This window comes from Lichenostomus cassidix, chromosome 1Aa (assembly GCF_008360975.1).
Source record: "Lichenostomus cassidix isolate B80296 chromosome 1Aa, HeHo_3.0, whole genome shotgun sequence".
Lineage (NCBI taxonomy): Eukaryota > Metazoa > Chordata > Aves > Passeriformes > Meliphagidae > Lichenostomus > Lichenostomus cassidix.
Genome location: NC_139480.1, coordinates 21,161,090 through 21,180,201, shown reverse-complemented (window position 1 = coordinate 21,180,201; position 19,112 = coordinate 21,161,090). Strand labels below are relative to the sequence as shown.

General features: G+C 38.7%; 1 protein-coding gene across 2 annotated transcripts in view; it reads right to left on the bottom strand.

The window, feature by feature from the left end:
- LOC146443294 (V-type proton ATPase subunit S1-like) overlaps nt 1-17,987 on the bottom strand; it is a 45,717-nt gene extending 27,730 nt beyond the window's left edge. The window contains exons 1-6 of one of the 2 annotated variants that reach the window (XM_085042155.1): nt 17,647-17,987; nt 11,353-11,479; nt 11,182-11,250; nt 4,965-5,158; nt 3,887-3,930; nt 204-289 (exon numbers count right to left, since the gene is read on the bottom strand). In XM_085042155.1, coding sequence (XP_084898281.1) covers nt 204-289; nt 3,887-3,930; nt 4,965-5,158; nt 11,182-11,250; nt 11,353-11,479; nt 17,647-17,777 — 651 coding nt within the window. In that variant the 5' untranslated portion in view covers nt 17,778-17,987. The remainder of the gene's footprint in view (nt 1-203; nt 290-3,886; nt 3,931-4,964; nt 5,159-11,181; nt 11,251-11,352; nt 11,480-17,646) is intronic. The other variant, XM_085042163.1, reaches the window with a different exon arrangement.
- Between the last annotated feature and the right edge of the window lie 1,125 nt (nt 17,988-19,112).

The window sequence follows — 19,112 nt, the reverse complement described above, 5'->3', positions numbered from 1 at the left end:
GTCTCCTAGTACAGTAAAACTTCAATAGTTATGTGATAGAGCTATCATATATGAAAATTCAGGCAATCATTTCTGGTCAAAACCTCATATAATATAGACTGCTTGCCTGTATAATCTTGAAAATCATGTACAGAATTCTTCTGCAAACATTAAGTTGTTGGATGATAAAAATCTGACAGTTCTAGGCACTGAAGATTACTCACCCTTGAAGGTCTCACTGCAGTATAAATTACTGAAAAATGAATCCCTCGTTCCTGCAGATCCATGGTCACTCTTCCAATTATTTTGTCTGTAAATAGAAACACGTATAATTCAACAAACTCTGTAAGCTGAGAAAGCCAAAATCCTAAAATAGTTGGAGAAGTAATGAGCTAGATGTTTAAGCTTATTTAGTCTATTTAAACAATTTAAGTGCTCATTCCATCTACAGGTCAATAGGTACAAATAGGATACAATACACATTCAGTGTCTCGAAAAATGCACAATTTCAGTGAGATAATATTAAAAAAACTAATTACAACAGTTCAGAAAAAGGAGTGATTTTGAAACTCAAAAGTAAAACCATGGAAAATATACCCAAATATTTGAACTTTGGGCAATTAAAAGCAAAAGCAGAAGAAATCACTTAGGAGATGAGAGCAGGATGCATATACTGTTACTCAAGTGACCAGTTAATAAATAAATAGTAAAATTTAAGCAGTATTATTCTGTGAATTACAAAATACACAAAACCTATCACTGAGAAACAATACTCAAAACATGGTGTTTAGTGTGGGGCATGAGATGTATAATACTGGAAGCAGTATTTCTTTTGCCCTCAGTGGATTTAAAGCCTGCTTCTGCACTCTGAACAGGATACAAAAAAATTTTCCTGTTGATTACATTGGAAGCCAAAGGAGAAATATGGTGGAATATTTCTGAAAAAGGAAGGAGAAATCAAGTAAGGAAGAAAGGGCCTTTCAAAGAGGTCCAAATATGCCTCTACAGATGATTCTCCTCTTGTTCTGAAATCACAGGCAGTTGCACTAAATACTTACAACTGATAAATGTTTTCAAGCTTTATGTAGAAAATGAGCATCTGCTTATAATGAGCATAATAGTTGTGAATCATGAACTATTATGAGTGTTGTTATTGGGACTGCCAGAGAAGCAAGCAAGTGGACTCATATTTACTGTTTCAGTGCCTTCCCACTTCTCATTCATGTACCAGCCTGGTGGATGGGTGTTTTATAACCTGGACATAGAAACTACTCAGATTTTGAGGTTATACTATACAGAAGTGGTGTTTTATTTGCATGTGCTGGAAATAGAGTTTATATTATTATCCTCTTTAACCAGTTCTATTTACTGTAATTATGGTGTCCTGGCTGGGTAATATGTTTGGCTTTTATAAGAATGCAAGCACTGTTTTTTCTGCAGGGTTTCAACTGAACTAATTTCCTCATATCAGTCAAAATCATAGCTATGCAAATTTTCCTTCTAAAAATTATTGCTAAGAGAATCTACTATAAGAAATGTACTTACTCAGAAAAAACAACTGCCTAAAAACTACTACTGTAATTACATTGGTTGTGGAGATCCAAGACATTATATAATATAGATTTTGTATTCTGGATTCATAGATTATGGAAATTCTTCTCAGCCTTAGCAAAAATTTGCATAAGAAGAAAATAACAGATATGAAAATGCAGAGATTGACTTTGGGTTTTCGTTCATTAAAGCAAACAATAGCTTTCTGAAATAATGTTATTTGCATTTCCCTTCAGAAAGGAGCTACATGTAACTATAGTTACCAGTAACATCTATAACTCTTGCCTTTGGGAAGATTCTAGAGGTAATTCCTTCATCCAAAGAAGCTTCTGTGAACATTCTTATGAGAAGAGTATTGATATAGAACTTTGTTTGCCTGTGATCAGAACTCTACTTTTCTTAAGAAGTATTTTCAAATTCTCCAAAGAAACGAGCCCAGATTGTCCACCATATTTTAGAGCATCAACATTATGTGCCTACATGGGAACAATAGTCAGACTTTGCACTTGGCCATGCAAAGTGGCACATCTTCCCTAACCACACACTCTCTTCCTGATTAACACCTAGTTGACACTAACCAAGAAGTTGGCATAGCTTGTTCTTCCATCCTCCCACAGGTTGACTGTTAACTTCGCTTTCCCAAAACAAAGTGGCCTGAGACAACAGTTCCATGAGCCCACACTGTGCCCTGGCAGCCAGGAGGGCCAACTGTGTCTTGGGGGGCATCAGGCACAGCATTGCCAGCTGGGAAAGGGAAGGGACTGTTCTGCTCTGCTCTGGGGCAGCCTCACTCAAGTGCTGGGGGCAGTTTTGGGCGCCGCAATATAAAAAGACATTGAGCCATTAGAGAGCATCCAAAGGAGACAAGAAGGATGGTGAAGTGTCTGGAGGGGGAGCCTTATGAGGAGCAGCTGAGGTCAATTGGTCTGTTCAGCCTGGAGGAGACTGAGGGGAAACCCAACTGCAGTCTACATCTTCCTCGTGAGGGGAAGTGGAGGGCTGACACTGATCTCACCACTCTTGTGATCAGTCACAGGACTCAAGGAAATGGCACGAAACTGAGTCACAGGAGGTTTAGGCTGGATATCAGGAAAAGGCTCTCTACCCAGAGGGTGCTTGACCACTGGAACAGGCTGCCCAGGGAAGTGGCAGAGCACCAAACCTGACAGAGCTCAAGAAGCATTTGGGTAATGCTGTCAGGCACATGATGTAATTCTTGGGATGTCCTGTGCAGGGTCAGGATGGATGCAGTGATCCCAGTGGGTCACTTCCAACTCAGCACATTCTATGGTACCATGATTCTAGGGCTTGGGAAGTTTATTCTTGAGTCCATGCAGCTGATGAAAGAAATGTCCCATACAGAAAAAGCCACTGTTTAGCCAAGACCGGTATTAAGCCAACTCATTAAGGCTCAACTACCTAATATGCTCTGGGGACAAAAAAAAGAGAACAAAATAATTCCTGTGCAATTCAGAGATGAAAACCCAACTGCTTATTTTAGTATAAAACCCACTAAATTTGGACTACTATAAAAACAACGAGAAAAGAATACGCTACTGATTTCAGTACAAAGGTATTTTTTTCCTGATTTTCAAATCTGCTTCTGATTTTATAACCCTGGTTCTGAGAAGAAATGGTCAAACACTGTTTAATTATCAGCCCACTACACTTTATACTCCCAAAACTACCACTTCAGTGATTTGCAGGCTTTGTAACTCGATCTCTAATTTAGAGTAGTAAGTGAAAGCCCTGCAAAAAAATGAGATGCCTCTCAGTGCCATTTTCATGTATGGCAACTCTTTTTCAATCAGATACTAGGCAAGAAAAAAAATTTATAGCATTATATGGAGAGATTCAACTTTAACGAGCAGTGTTTAATAACTGCAAAACCAGTAAATGACTGATGTCAAAGGCAAAGAAAGCCATCAGTATAGTTTTATAAAGATTAGAAAAACATTTCCCATTCATGCAGACACCCTTTGTTGAGACCAAGGCCTTGGAACTGGCAGATGAGCCTGGCACCTCCAGCTGCCATGTGCCAGGTGAGATCAAAGGAGGCAGCTTGAGCTGCACAGAGAGGCAGGGTTTGTACTCAGAGAATGAGCAAAGGCCCATGCCTGAAGAAGAGGTGAATTATCATTACATTTCAGGTCACAGAGCTGTATCCATGTGGATTTTGAATCAGACACTTAGTATCCCAACACTAAGACACCCATAGTGTAGAAGAGGAGGGGGATAAAAACCTTTAAATATTAATATTACAGCAAAGCATGGGAACTAGAGAATTCAACCTGCTCAAGTGAAAAAACAAACTTAAATGATGAAATATTAGTTATATCTAGGCAATGTTACTCACCATTTTCAGCAATTGCTTCCAGGGTGGAAATCTCTTTTAAACCACTAGAGAAAATGAGGGAGAAAAATAATTAAAAATTTTTTCTAGGCAAGAATGATGTGAATCAGAAATGTATGAAGATACTGACTGATAAAAGGCTTACTGTCAGTCCCTTTGTGATTCTTTCATCTCCTCCTAATGACCCTTTTCTTCTGCAAAGCCATTAAAAATACAAGAATCACATCTTCAGCTAATTCTTAAACCCCTCAAACATGCTAGGCAGCAGAGAAGACACACTGCTGATATTATTTTGATCAGTTTCTGAGGAGCTTTTTTTTGGCTTGGTGTTGGTCCCTTGTTTAACATTTGTACAGGAGCTCCTTAAAATTAGTCATCGTGCCTCTTTTTGTACAGTAATGTGACAACTAAAATTGCATTTCTCTAGGACACATTGATACTGGCACCTTACACCAAGGTATACAAATACCCAAGTAACAAGCTGGGAAGAAGAATAAACAGAAGAACCTGAGAAACTGAGCCTTATATTTTCTAAATATACAGTCACCTGAAGCAACAGTCTTTCCCTATCTCTGTTAGATCACAGTCCTCATAGGGCTGGAAACATGAAGAATTATACCCCCCTTCCTTCCAGAGTGATGAAAATCAGGCTCTTATAGCTTCAGGTTTGTTTGTATGTTTATTTGCTTGCTTATTTATCCTGCCAGTATTTTTGACCCCTGGAATGCCTTCTAGCAATTAATTCTTCAGGTTAATCATGTGTTGAGTAAAATAATTGAGCCTTTCTGCTAAAAAGTGTGTTGCCATTTAGTTTTATTAGCTGCCCCTTTGTTCTCATATAATGAGGCAGACAAAATTGGAATGCCTGACTGCCTTTCTCAACATAATTCATCTATTACACCTGGTAAATTCATCAGGGGACTTTGAAAAACACTGAATTCATCCTTGCAAGAAAAACAATTTTGATAGCCCTACAAGTTTCCGCTTTGTTTTCTGAACTTCCTGAATACAGCTGGCATTTTCAAAAGCTCTAAAAATCATGCACACATGTGACTCAGGTCTGTTTGTGATAAGCTCCTACCTGGCAAGTGGCTGTAGCTGAACCACCAGTAAATTTGGGTTAGATGCACTCAGTTCCAGCTGAGAGATATTGAGATTAGTTACATTTGTTAACTTCCAATCTTCTGATTCCTGTAGGATGCTCAGGAGATACCTGGTAGCCTTGCAGTCAACAGCTGGCAAAACTAATGATGAAGCAGAAGACTGAAGAATTTCCTGTAATAAATTTATGAATAGTTTATTTACTTTTTTAATATTTAATTGCTTAATAATTAAACACAACCTTTTCTTTAATGTATCCTTAATTTAATATTCAAGATGAGGAACCACCACAGTAAACAGCACATGAACTCTCACCAGCCTGATGGTGGCTGCAGGCTGCTCCTGAACTTTCTTGTGGCAAGCTTAAAGCACTTGGGAATAACGAATTTTTACTGTCCTTTCCACATGTATGGTGGAAGAGGAGAGATAGATGATGTAGAAGTTCTCAGGCTAAGAGTGTACTGATTATGAATGCTGCCAGAAGCAAAGCTCAGGTGACTTTCTAATGAAATGCTCTTGGAGGTGAGAAAGATCAATGTCAGACACCTCCAGTTCCAGCAGCTCTATTCAGTTAAGAGTCATACTTTGCATAATAAACACCCTGCATTTATGTACATCCTGGTGGTATAGCACAGGGTACAGACAAGTGTCTAATTTGTAACTATTAATTTAAAAAGCTGCAGATTTCAGTGTCTACACAGCCTCCAGACACACACAAAGAAAACTCATGTCATAAACTTTCCATCTTTATACTCAAGGTACAAATCATAAAGCTCAGGCTGAAATGGTTCATATAAAGCATCAGGGTATCTTTCACTTTATTTACAATTCTCACAGCTGATAAAGATATTTGAATGAAATGAATTGAAAAATATTCTCATTCTATAAATTTGGAACCTGCATAGTCAAAAAACATCTTTTCAAGGGTCTTTTCTTGATAATAAAATCAACTTGAAATATTTGGGGAAACAAAATACAAGATGAAGATTTGAAAATCATCAAAATTAATGTAGTCCATATTTAATGTTGCAGTGGTTAACCCTGGCCTGATGCCAGGTGCCAACCAAAGCTGCTCTACCATTGCCCTCTTCAGCTATACAAAGGAGAGAAAATAAAAGGCTCATGGGCCAGGGAGAGGTCACTAACCAATTACAGTCACAAGAAAAACAGACTTGGGAAAATTATTTAAACTTATTAACAATCAAATCAGAGTAGCATACTGAGAAATTCAGCCAAATCTTAAAAACACCTTCTACCCAACCTTCTCTTCTTCCAGGCACATTACCTATGATTCTCCACCTCCTGCCCTGCACTGGTGAAGGGGGCAGAGAATGGGGTCTGTGGTCAGTTCATCACACATTATCTCTACTGCCTCTTCCTTCTCGGGGGAGGACTCCTCACACTCTTCCCCTGCTCCAGCATGGGGTCCCTCCCATGGGAATCAGTCTTCCATGAACTTCTCCAAGGTGAGTTCTTCTCACAGGCTGAAGTTCTTAATGAACTGCTCAAGCGTGGGTCCCTTCCATGGGGTGCAGTGTTTCAGGAACAGACTGCTCCAGCACAGGAGTCCCACACAGCCACAGATCCTGCCAGCAAACCTGCTCCAGTATGGGCTTCCCTCAGGATCACAGCCTCCTTTGAGCATACACCTTCCCTGGCATGGGACCCTCTAGAGGCTACAGGTGGATTTCTGCTCCACCATGAACCTCTATGGGCTGCAGGGACACAGCCTGTTGCACCATGGATTTCACCTCAGGCTGCAGGGGAATCTCTGCTCCAGTGCCTAGAGTACCTCCTGCCCTTCCCTCTTCACTGACCCTGGCGCTGGTTTCTGTCATACATTCTCACTCCTCTCTTCTCGGGACGCAATTGCTTCTGTGCAATAACTTTTTCACCTTTTAAAATATGTAACCACTCTTGCTCATGGGCTTGACCCTGGCCAGTGGGGGTCCCTCTTGGAGCCAGCTGGCATTGGCTCTTTCGGACGTGGGGGAAGTTTCTGGCAGCTTCTCAAAAAAGCCACCCTTGTAGCCTGCCCGCTACCAAAGTCTTGCCACAGAAACCCAGTGCAAATATGAAGACTAGAATACACTTTTTCACTGGGTCCTAGTTTACACCTTGTTAACTTTGCTTTCCTATTTTCTACATTTAAGTCTAGATTAAGTCTGTCACTAGATCCAACATTCAGATCTTCAGGGTCTTAGAGACTCTCTCCCTCTGATGCAAATGGTGTGGTACTCCTAACAGTTTTCTCCAACTATTACTTCTTTCCTTTTTGTCTGTTCTTTGACTGTTTACCACTTTTCTGACCTGCTCTGATTCTTTCTAATTGCTCACATTTTCCTCCCTAGGCAAAGGCTATAGTAATTTTCACATTTCTATAGATGCTCATAAGGGAGGATTATGCAGTGTTGTCTGATTTTCCAGACTGATAGAATAATAACTGCAGAAATTAAAATAGAGCTGAAAGCACTGATCTTGTCCACAGGTCTTTGAGTGGCATTTTTAGCACTTCTCGGAAGAAAAAGATTAAACATTTAATTTTGATTTGTTTACAGATTTGAATTTAGACCTGAAATTCTGAGCAATTCAATGATTTTGTTTTATTTTCAATATTTTAATCCCTCGTCCCATAGCAGCAGCCAGAATGGCAACAGCCACTTCTTCCAAGGATATATATTGAGCAGATTACTCATTTAATGTAGAGCAAGATATAAAATGTAACGTTACTGAGTAATACGTGAACTGTGCCTCTGCTCTTAACCAATGCTTGCACTGCCATCTGTCTCCTCTTCCAGCCACTGGTATTCAACTGTTTTTCATCTGAAGGGTAGACACAGCTGGATGCCAATCCATTAACCTCAGGCAGACAATCTGATCCCATGCCTCTTGTTTGCCCCTCTTGACATTTAGCAATTGTGCACTTTTCTTTGCAATACCCATATGCTGCTCTACACATTTTAGGATTTCAGCAACCATGCTTGTTCAAAACATGAAAACTCCAAAAGGGGGTGGAGAATGAGCAGGATATTGAGAAACACCTGATTTTGTATTCTGCTAAAGGAAAGCACAGAGTAGCTAGGAACAGAAGAGGGACAGGGAGACAACTTCTTGGGCAACTGAATAACTAGTAAGATTCAATGTAAATTGATTGTAGCACAGTACAGGGTGAGAAGAAAACAAACCTAATTTTATATACACAATAATAGGTAATAGACTCAGTACTGAGTGCTACCCCAAGTAATGAAACCTTGAATGTTACAAAAGCTCTTTGAAAATGGTAATTCAGAGGTTGATAGTGATCGGAAATGAAAAAATCAAGTATTAGTAATATTAGAAAAGGCTAGAGAAGAAAACATCATGTCACTGAAAAAATCTATGATGAACTTTTATCTTGATTATTATGCAATTCTGTCCATATTCCCTTGCCAAAAAATAATATAATAAAATTAAAAGAAAGGAAATAAAGACAATCAAAACTTTATTGGAACCTTTGTATCACACATGCTCAGTCTATGACCACTGAGTGAGGACAGGATGGAGTTAGACCACAAATGGCAATGACTTACAGTCATAATTATGTAGCTGCACAGCTGGCCACTAATTGGAGTGTGTTAACATACCCTGCAGTGCTAAGGAGCTGAGCATTGTCTGGGGAAACCCAAAGCTAATATTAAAGAAATATAGTTTGTATGGTAGGTAACTGCTTGACAAAGAAGTTCCCCAAATGCTAATCTTTGTATTTTATTATTTAATTTAGAAGTTGCTTGAAAGTTCAAGATAAATGATCTACGTATAAGATTTCTTTTATATTAACTGGAAATAGAATTCTTTTATTGCATGCAAACCCATTGATACCAAAAGCACAGAACAGCTGCTAATGTGGCTGAACAAACCTAATATCTGCAAATCTTTCTGGGCTTTGCAAGCTCATAACTCTTTTTCAAATAACACTTTCTTCTTGTAGTACACATGCTGCTACATGCACATATACATTCTAAATGAAATCTCCAGTTTAGGTTCATGAATAAGTTTGCATTTCTGAAGCTCATAAGGAGGATGCTTGAGAGCAATGGAACATTTATTTAAGCGTCTCTAATCACTTGTATAATATAGACTTTGAGGATAAAACTTGTGATTATGCAACATCAAAGATTCTAATTTCCCCAGTGAGAAAATTCAGATCTGACCTTCACTTTGTCCTGTATTGTGTGAATATTACTGCAATCGTTCATAGTAAGATTAAGAATCAATTTCTTACCCAAAGTATCTCAAGTGGAGTTCAACTAATACGATAGCAACTGCGCAAGTTTCTGTACACTCTGTTACATCCAATATGGATGATTATAAAGATCCTTTTCTGGCCCTAAAAAGCAAACTCTAGTCAATAGATATTGACAAAACTCTCTCTATGGGCACCTAGGTGAAAAAGAAGTATGTAATTTATATATCCCATTTTCTGTCACTCACATTCAGCACCTCACATCCATGAAACTACTCTAGAAAAGCACTGAGATTGCCAAGTCCAACGGAACAAATGTAGGAAGTGCTGAAGTTAAGGTGAACAATTTGTGAAAAGAAACTTTCCAGTTTTAAAGAAGCCACAAGAAGGAAAAATTTCTTCAGCTCCAGAGGGAACAGAGGCAAGATCAGAAAGCAAACAGTTGCTGACATTTATTCAGATTGTAAAAACTTGGCTATAAATCTTTGATCTGCCAGATACAGACTAATGATTTACTTAAACATGTCCTTTTGTTTAGCTGAAGATCTCCTCACCAGCCCTCACTAGGTCCCCAGTCTCCCCGTATACCACCTGATTTCTAAACCTTTCAGTCTTTGGCCTCATCTCTAGACTTTAAAGCCTTTAATCTCTATCTACAGGGCTAATGGAGTCCTGATTACAAGGCAAAACAATAATGCTTTAAATACTTTGATATCCCTCCTCTTAAACATCCAGGGCCTACTTAAATAAGACCACCATATTATTAGGAACTTGCAATGTCATGCATTGCAATGCATTTCGAACAGCTTCTGAAATCAAACCAATTTTGCAGTCAGGCAGCAACAAAAATTTGCTCCAGACACAGCCTTGCAGAGATGTTAAACCCTGAGAAGATAAGGCACAGCAGAGAAGAACTAGTGCATCTGCCTGCAGACACAACCACTGATCCTTACAGTATAAATGATTATGATTCCCATTCATTCCTCAGAAAACCCATGTAAATACTCTGAATAGTTCTTCTGTTCCAGCATCAGTGTTAAAATGCTGTTATATGACAAAGAGACGAATATCTCCAGTTCCAGTGATACAAGGAAGATGTGAGGTTCTTAGTATAGATGTAGAGACAGGTAATATGTGAATATTTATGTATTTAATTACATATAGTGCTTGCTGTGTGGTGCTTGGGAATTTACAATTCCTTGTGTGCTCTGACACCATTTACATTACTAATAGCTCTGTTCATCCTGCACTGCCTCCAGGAATGTCTTCATGTCTTTATGACTTCTACAAGTGAACATTTTGTCTAATTACATTTCAATAAACTGTCATGTAAGTACAACCATAGACGCTGTGCACAAAATCCATAAACTTTCTCAGTGAGGACAGAATTTGAAGCTGTTGACTGACTCAGGAGGATTCCATCTTAAATTCTATGCCTAGAGTTTATTTCAAATCAATCAACTAGAATTATTTTTTTCCATGAAGATTAAGGCAATACAGCATCTAGTGATATATTAATTCAAATATAAAACAGCTAACTCCCTGAATGAGCTTCAATTTCTGTGAAAACAAAATAGGTATTAAATTCTGAAAATCAGGAAACAGTCATTGGTTCCTATAACTTCTTTTCTTCCTATGGTTTCAAAACAGAATTTTGGGGTGTTGGTCTTGAAGTTTATATTGTTTCTTACAATAGAAAATTGTAGCATATTTAAGAACAATTTTGTCAGTTATGATGAATTGTGAAAACAGTCTTTAAAAATATAATAGCTACAAAGCACATATCTGCAAACTCAGTTGATTTCCTTTAACACATCTGTTTAAACTGGAATAATCTCAGTAATTTAAATAGGAAAACTTCTTCAACTCAGTTCCATTTTCCCAATTGTCATCTGTTTGCATCTTTCTTACATCTTTCTTTTTCTTTTTAATTTTAAATACTGCACAGAAAGAAATAAAAGAGATAAATGCTTGCCTGAACATTTTGAAACGGATTCTTGTTGCCATAGGATTCACTGAAGTATGTGAAATCATCTATGCTAAGCTGAAAAACAAAGAGAGTAGGCTGGTGAGAAGGAGCCATGGCATCTCATTTAGGTACAGACTTGTGCTCAGTACTGGTGAGAAAACAAAATGATTTACGTACCCTATCTTGCAGGAACAAGACGAGGTTTCTGGAGTTCTGGGTAAAAAGGGGTTGCAAGAGTACCGTCAGCTCCTGTGCTGAGACCACGTGTCCTTCGTGCATAGCAGCGTCTGCATTCCACTGTGATCTACAAAGGAATCATTTCTTTTTCTGTAAAATTTGTTGCCAATGATGATACTTCTTCTTTCTTTAAATATGCAGAGGCAGGTAATGAAATCATCATCTTTAGTTTAAGATCAACTTTGCTGTTCAGTTTACTTTCATTCTACTCAAGAGAAAAAGAACTTGACCATTTGTGTCCATATCACATTGACTGTGTTACAGCAGGAATGAATAGGGGTAATGTCTCTCTCTATTTTCTTGTTCGTGTACAACACCAGAGCTGCATTCTTCAAAAAAAGTTACCAACTAACTGCAATGAAGAAGATGTCAAAAACCTTCAGAGAATTCCCAGAGGGCATCCCAGCTCCCAAAACACTTTGCAGTGCTGGCAGATGGAGGTCAAGAGGTGTAGAACTCAGACTAGACCACAAGTTGTCACAAACCTGTACTTTTTTGTAAAACTTTTGTTAAGTAGAAGTGTCTTTTCACTGTTATTGTAAACAAGTTCTCTCCTAAGGTTTTCATGATGAAGGAACCGTTCTACAGAACCTGCTCAGAAAAACTGCCTTTCCAGCAGCAGGAGCTCTTCTGAATGGAATGACTCAAGACACCCAGCTTACAACTCTTTTGCCAACCTGTCATTATGAGGACTGGACAGAGAAATAACTCAGCTATTTGGTTTTGTTGCTACAGAAAACAGTTATGGGCAAAACAAGAGGTGGTATTGCTCTTTCAACACAACTGGGATTTTAACAGTATGCAACGCAGGTCTACAGTTTTATGAACATTTTGATCCTTGATGTTTTGACTAATGAACAGTGTGTATAGAAAACCCTGAGTTTGATGTGTTATCTCCCATCTTCACCCAGGTAAAGGTGTAAATCAATTGCTACAGCTTGAGAAAACAGGTATTCAAGAAACTCTAACTGGTTCTAATTACAAAGACTCAAATCTAGAGAATTTTTGTGTGCTCTAGCATCAGCTCTTATATGATTGCAATTGGATGAAGTTGAGATAAAAACTAAATTTTCTAACACAAAGCAATTTGCAAATGACCCTTGCACAGCAAGTTTTTATGAATGAGAACAACCTTTGCAGTCCCTTAAGATGGAGGCAGAACAGGGTAAATCAACACACAGGTGGGGTTCAGTGCTGTCTTTTGGATAAGGGAAATCTGTATTGCACTCCAAGTCTTCCCTGTAATTCCAGTGAAGATTGCTAAAAGTGAATTGAAAGCCTCAAATTGCACCCATGGCAGAGACAAAAACAGCGCAGTCCTGAAGCACTAGATGATACCTATTTCACTTCAGACTCTGGGGTTTTGGAAAGTGTTAGAGCAAACCCTGTATGTGGAAGACTCCTTCAGGGCAATGTGCTGTAGAAGTGAAAATTGAATTCTAGTATATCTTTTTTTCAAGCTTTAGAATTAAATCTTGCTGAGATGAAGGATTTTTTTTAAATTGGTTTAAATGATCTGATATTTTCTTAGTTTTACTCAGCATCTTCACTTCTTTGCCAATTTGTGCTTGGAAATCCTCATTAACTTATATTTATGAACATAAACAACTTGGAAATTGCAATAGGCATGCCTCAACTTTTCAGAGAAGTCAAACCTCAAAATTTCAAAAATTTTAGTATAACCTTTAAAATCAATAAATTTGAAAACACAAAAACTCCCAAAGATTCTGAATGACTCTTCAGGAACTGACTTTCATACTGACTTTGTGCCTTGCATGGCCACACCAAAATACTAATGATATTAATGGAAAAGCAGATAGATTAAATTAAGAGATGATAAAAAATGGCTTGTGTGAAAGAAAATGACACTGAGTATCTTGGTATATTTATTTTTAAAATAACTAAATAAATCCATTTCATATATAATCTTAGAAAAAAATTGAAGCTTTTGAGAGCTTTGGGGATTTGCAATTAAGAATAAACGTTAACAGAAAGCACATCAAACAAAACTAAATTATTTGCAGCAGCACAATGGTAAAGGCTTTTTTTGTGAACTCAAAACCTCAGAAGTTTAATGAGCCTCTTTTAAAGCATTGTTGCTTCTAAGAAATTCCCTGTTCCTTGAAGCAGCTCTTGCTAGCTCTCTAACCTTGAAAACACCTTTTTGTGACACTTTTTAACTTTCAAACAGTCAACTTCAGTAACTTCATAATCATAAAAACATAAATCTACATCAGTTAGTTAATAATTCTATTACAATGCAGCATTTGCCTTAAATTTATGATATTACATATGCATTTATTTTGTTCCTTTTAAACAGTTTGCTGAGCACTATGCATGGCCGTAGCAAAGGCTACATCCTTCACTGAGGGTGCTGTTGCTGTCTGCTCAGAGCAACAACATTCTCAGCATGGTTCAGACAGGAATAGAATCACAGAAACAGGCTGGAAAAGACCTCTAAAGTCACCAACTCCAACCGGCAATCCAGCACTGCCATGTCCACCACTAAACCATGTGCCTGAGCACCACATCCACGTGCTTTTAGAACATTTCCAGTGATGATGACTCAACCATTTCCCTGTTCCAATGCCTGACCCCACTTGAAAGAAGAAATTTTTCCTAAGGTGCCACGTAAATTTCCCCTGGTGCAACCGGATACTGTATCCTCTAATTCCATCACTTGATAGTTGGGACAAGAGTCCAACCCCCACCTGGCTACAACCTCCTTTCAAGTAGTTGTAGAGAGCAATATGAGGTCTCCCCTCAGCCCCCTTTTCTCCAGGCTGAACACCCCCAGCTCCGTCAGCCACTCCTCATAGGCCCTGTGCTCCAGCACAACCTTCCTTGCCCAGTCAGTGTGATTCACTGGGTGCGTCACTGGGAACTGCAGGGTGAATGGAGCTCTGTGGGTGCCCCAGGTCACGGATACACCGAGGATGTGCATCAGTGCCTGCAATCAACCAGGTCACCCCACTGAACTCCTGCCCCCAGCAACGGATGGCATGGTGTGAAATTGGCACTAGGCCTGCACACATATTGATTGCTGCCATCGATTGCTCACTCAGGATTTTGTGTCCAAGGATGCCTTGCAGTCAGCCACATGCCAAGTGCATCTGACTGCCCACCACAGAACCACGGGGGCTCAAAGTGACAAGCATCTCTGCTAATGTATGCGCTTTAATGTGTGTGCAGGGGCACATAAGTTTAAGGAAACTTAAGGAAGCTTAAAGTGTGAGGTAACTTAAAACTCAACTGCTTTCTCTTTCTTCCAATAGTCAAACAATGCCCTAAAGAAAGTGAGGAAAGCAACGTAGCTTCTTCTTTCATCTCACTGCTCTGCCATGACAACATTAAGCATACAGATTCTTCCCTGAACAGTATTCTTTCTGGAATTTGAGCAATTAGGTTTGATGAAAGCAAAGATTTCAAGATTTCCTGTATCTAGACCCACCAAAAGGGCAAGATAACAAGACTTCTATCACTCTAAATTGTGAGCTTACATTTTTGCTTTGTAACTGACTGAGAACTCTTTACTACAAGTTATTCTTAGTTGTCTCTTTCAGTCACCTTGTGATTACCATCTAAGAAATCATATTTTCCCCTGCACAGCAGAAGTAAACTGGCATTCATGCTGGCACACAGTCTCCACAGGCATCCAATAAAGCAATAGCTGAATAAAATTTTCCTTTTTATGTTACACCTTCTTTCAGCAGATTTTTCAGTAAATTCCTTGTAGTTCAGGAAACAGTGCAAACGTACTAATTGGCATTAATGCCTTTTCAAAGTCACTTATAATCTGGGTTTGCCAGAAAAGGATTATTTTCCTTATATAAGCACAGCACAAAAAAGGGGAAATAATATATTTTCAATGACTGTGGGCAAAAATCATTCCTAAAACAAACACACGAGGGGGCAATCACAAAAGCTAATTTTAATTAATTTATTTCCTCAAACTACTTCTCTTTATCTGTGGAGAGGAAGAAATTCTTTCGAATATTGGTTCAAAATGGCTCAATCAAATTTCTTCTGTGTATCATATGCAAGAAGAGCCTCTCAATCTTCCCTGCTTCACAAAAATCCCCAAGGAATATTAGTTTGAAGGCTGATTTAAAATAAAGGCCAAATTTTCCACACCAAAGTTATTTGGAGAATATCCAGTGATATATTCTTTTGTGAAAAACAGGCTACTGTGACATACTGAGTTATTCTCTAGTTAAATGGAGAAAGATTGTTGTTTTTTTAAAAAACCCTTACTTTTCTCCAAGTAGAGATCTGCATTTTTCTTCCTAGAGGAAAGAGGCATTTGATTTACTAATGTCTCTGTAAGAACTGGTATCACACTTCCCTTTGCTTTCTGCACTGCATGTGTTCATCAGCTGAAGGTTTCATCTCTTTCTGGCATCGAACATTATCTTTAATAGCATGATTACAGTACAGTAATAATGCATAAAAGAGACTAAAGTGTTACATTCTCTAATATAGCTGTCCTGAGATATGGCTTAGCAAACTCTGACTAGCTCTACATTAGAACAAAATGTAGTATCCTTCAACTATTTGGATTTCAAATAATAACATAACCTGGGAAAGGGTGATAGTTCAGTGAAATGCAATTTCTGTTGATTAATGAATTGCTAAACTTTTAAACTGGTGGGACATGTTCCTACAAAGTGAGTAGTAATACAATGGTAATAGCTGCAATTCTGCAGTTAACTTTCCTAAGACTCTTAATAGTAGTTTCCAAATTTCATAGGCCTGTAGATCACACACTGCAAACCTTGCATCACTGTGAAGTACCAAGATACAAAGCACAGAGTTACGGGTTAACAATCAAAAGTTGCTGTTAGTATTACTTTATTTTATAAAATAACAAAAAACTTTTTTTCAGTTGCTTAATTGACCTTCACCAGAACTAATTTTGGCCCCACAAGAACTTCTCTTTTCAAAATGCAAATGTTATGGTAGGAGGAACACTTCTTCCACAAAACGTTCTGTTCCTGTAAACATGGAACTAGCTTACCCAGTCTGCTATCCTGATCTTCTTGCTCAAGATTTGTATAAACCAGAACAATCTGCATTAGAACAAGCTGCTAATTGCATCTTGATGGAAAGTTTGCTTTTATGACCACGTGGGATTAAGTGATAAAATCTTGTTTATATTGACAACAGGTGTGTTTTTTATATCAACCAGGAAGTAGGGCAAAGGAAGCATTCTAACCTTTCCTTAGATGCTTAGCATCACTTTTAACCTAAGAACAGTGCTTTCCAATATTTACTTTGTTTCTAAACACAGGGGTTAATACTCGTATGTGTGCTTGTCTTATATAGTGGTGAATCACTAAGTATTTTGAATATAAAAATGCCTTGATGTTGAGACATCCATTATTTTTTCTTTCAGGGGAAAAAAAGAAGTCAAAGCTAAAAAATCAAACCTTTTCCAAACTTGTGGATTGTTATATGCAGAGTTTCAGGTTTTGGAAATGCATAAGACGAGTAAACGTATGGCAAAGGTGGTAAATAAATGATCCACAGTTTTCTCAAAACTTTACATACTCAGTATCCACCTGAAGCTACTGAGTTGCCCAACCTGCCATATTTCTGGAAATCCCAATTACCAGTACAAAATCCTTAAAGTGAGCATGAATAAAATTCCGGGCTGGAAACAAAGAGGTCTATACTTGGTTCTTTGAAGACAGCTTCAAAGTCCTATTTCATAGGTGTATGCAAACCCCTGAATTTCACGCGTCTCTGGATCTGTCGAGACTAACAACTGATGCATTGATGCATGTACATACAGCAGTGTATTTAAGAACCTGTGTTAAAAAGAACATTAAAGTGAAAAGTCAGGGTTCAGAAGTTAGGAAATGCAAGGATTAAAAAACTGTCACACAGTTTTTGGTCAGCTCCTTTTCGAGTCACTGCCTTATGCTGTGGCTTTAAGTCACAACATGTGTAACAGTGAAGTTCAAAGATGCCTTAGGGTGAATAAAGCACATCTACTTCACATTTTTAGTTTACGGAATTCATTTACTTCATTCTGGTCAGCTTAGAATACTAAAATTATAAATAAAAATGGGTAAGATCATCTGTTAGGTTGTTTGATGGCCAAGGTGCAAATTTATTTACTGGATAATTTTACTGCCCAGAGCTGATTTACCAATAATCGAGGGCACAATATATTGTGTGCACACACACAGCAGTAGCATAAGCAGGGATACACTTTTATTCATTTCTTACCTCTGAGTTGACCAGAGCAGCATCGGCACATGATCCCCTGCCAGAGAGGTTCTGAGCAGCACAGCAAGGGTGCAGAGCAGCAGGGCTGGAGCAGCAGGGCAGAGCCGTGTCATGGCTCCGGGCGAGTGCATGCGGAACTGGCAGAGCACTGGGAGAGCTGAGCCTGTGCACAGCTGCACTTCCCGCTCGCCCTGCTGGTAGCCGGATCCAGCCAGGCTGCGGGGTGACGCTGCTCTCAACAGCAGGGGGAACGATCAAAACATCAACTTCCTTCACTTGAACTTGGGAGTCACTCGTATTTTTAATACTTTCAGGTTTGTGATTTAAGCAGCTCGTAAAACTCTCTGCAGTGAAAGCACTGACAGTTCCTCTAACCTTCAAGTGCAAGGGAGAGGCATGAAGTCCAAACTCCTGTCCTACGCAGGCTGATAACAGAGTTATGCAACTTCAAAATGGAGTTCACAGAAAAGTTTTCTGTACTGCACAAAATGTATTCTGCACAAGTTCTATCTTCTTCGCCTGCTACATATTTTCATGTCCCTCGGCTTAGTTTTTTCACATGTATTGAGATCTGGCGTCACACATTTGGGTGTTGACAGCTTTGAAATCTGCAACAAACTGCAGATTCCAGCAAGAAGGAAGAGAGAGTGAGAGAGAGAGAAAATGGCACGTTTGGAGCCACTGAAACACAGAATTGTTAAGCTATCTTTCACAAAGCGATGCTATCCCAGAAATCAAAAATATCTAAAGTCGGGGGCAAATTATAATGACTTCAGAACGTGACATGACTTCAGTATTTCCCAACTGTCATGCAAGATCAAAACAGTCATGGAGAATTCCTTCATGCCAGGAAGCAAATTGCTCTGGCACACTTCTTTGTGCCTGCCAAATACCGAGCTGTTCCTACACCTTGTGACTGCATCAGGCAGCAGCAATCTTGGCACGTGTTTGGCTCTGGGCACAAATGCCTCTTCACCATCAGAACAGGATGTTAGGGATCATACACAGAAGAAGTTCTGAGCTATGTTAAAACGAGTTGTGATGAGGTAAAAATAAGGAAGCACAATGGAAATTGTACAAGAAGACACAAACAGATGTCAGAAGACATGCATCAGTGTGAATCTGAGCACACTTAGCTGGATGGGTTAAATCCATTTAGCCTTAATTCACAGTGTATTGTTATAATGTGGTTGCCTAATTGGTTCATCAACTAAATCTGAAATCAGATTTCTGAGACAAAAATAATTTTGAAGGTAGCAATAGAACATTGTCATGCTCATTTTCTTCTCCATGTTACCTTTACATAACTCAGAATTTAACTCTTGAACTCTACTTTTTCCTCTTCTCCTCAGAGATGTATTAGAAATCCTATCTCTTGCCTGTAACAAGGCAGGGCTTGTTTCTCTGTTTAAGGGTGTGTACAGGTAAGAGACCAAACCAGACCACAAAGACAGAGGTAGAAATGG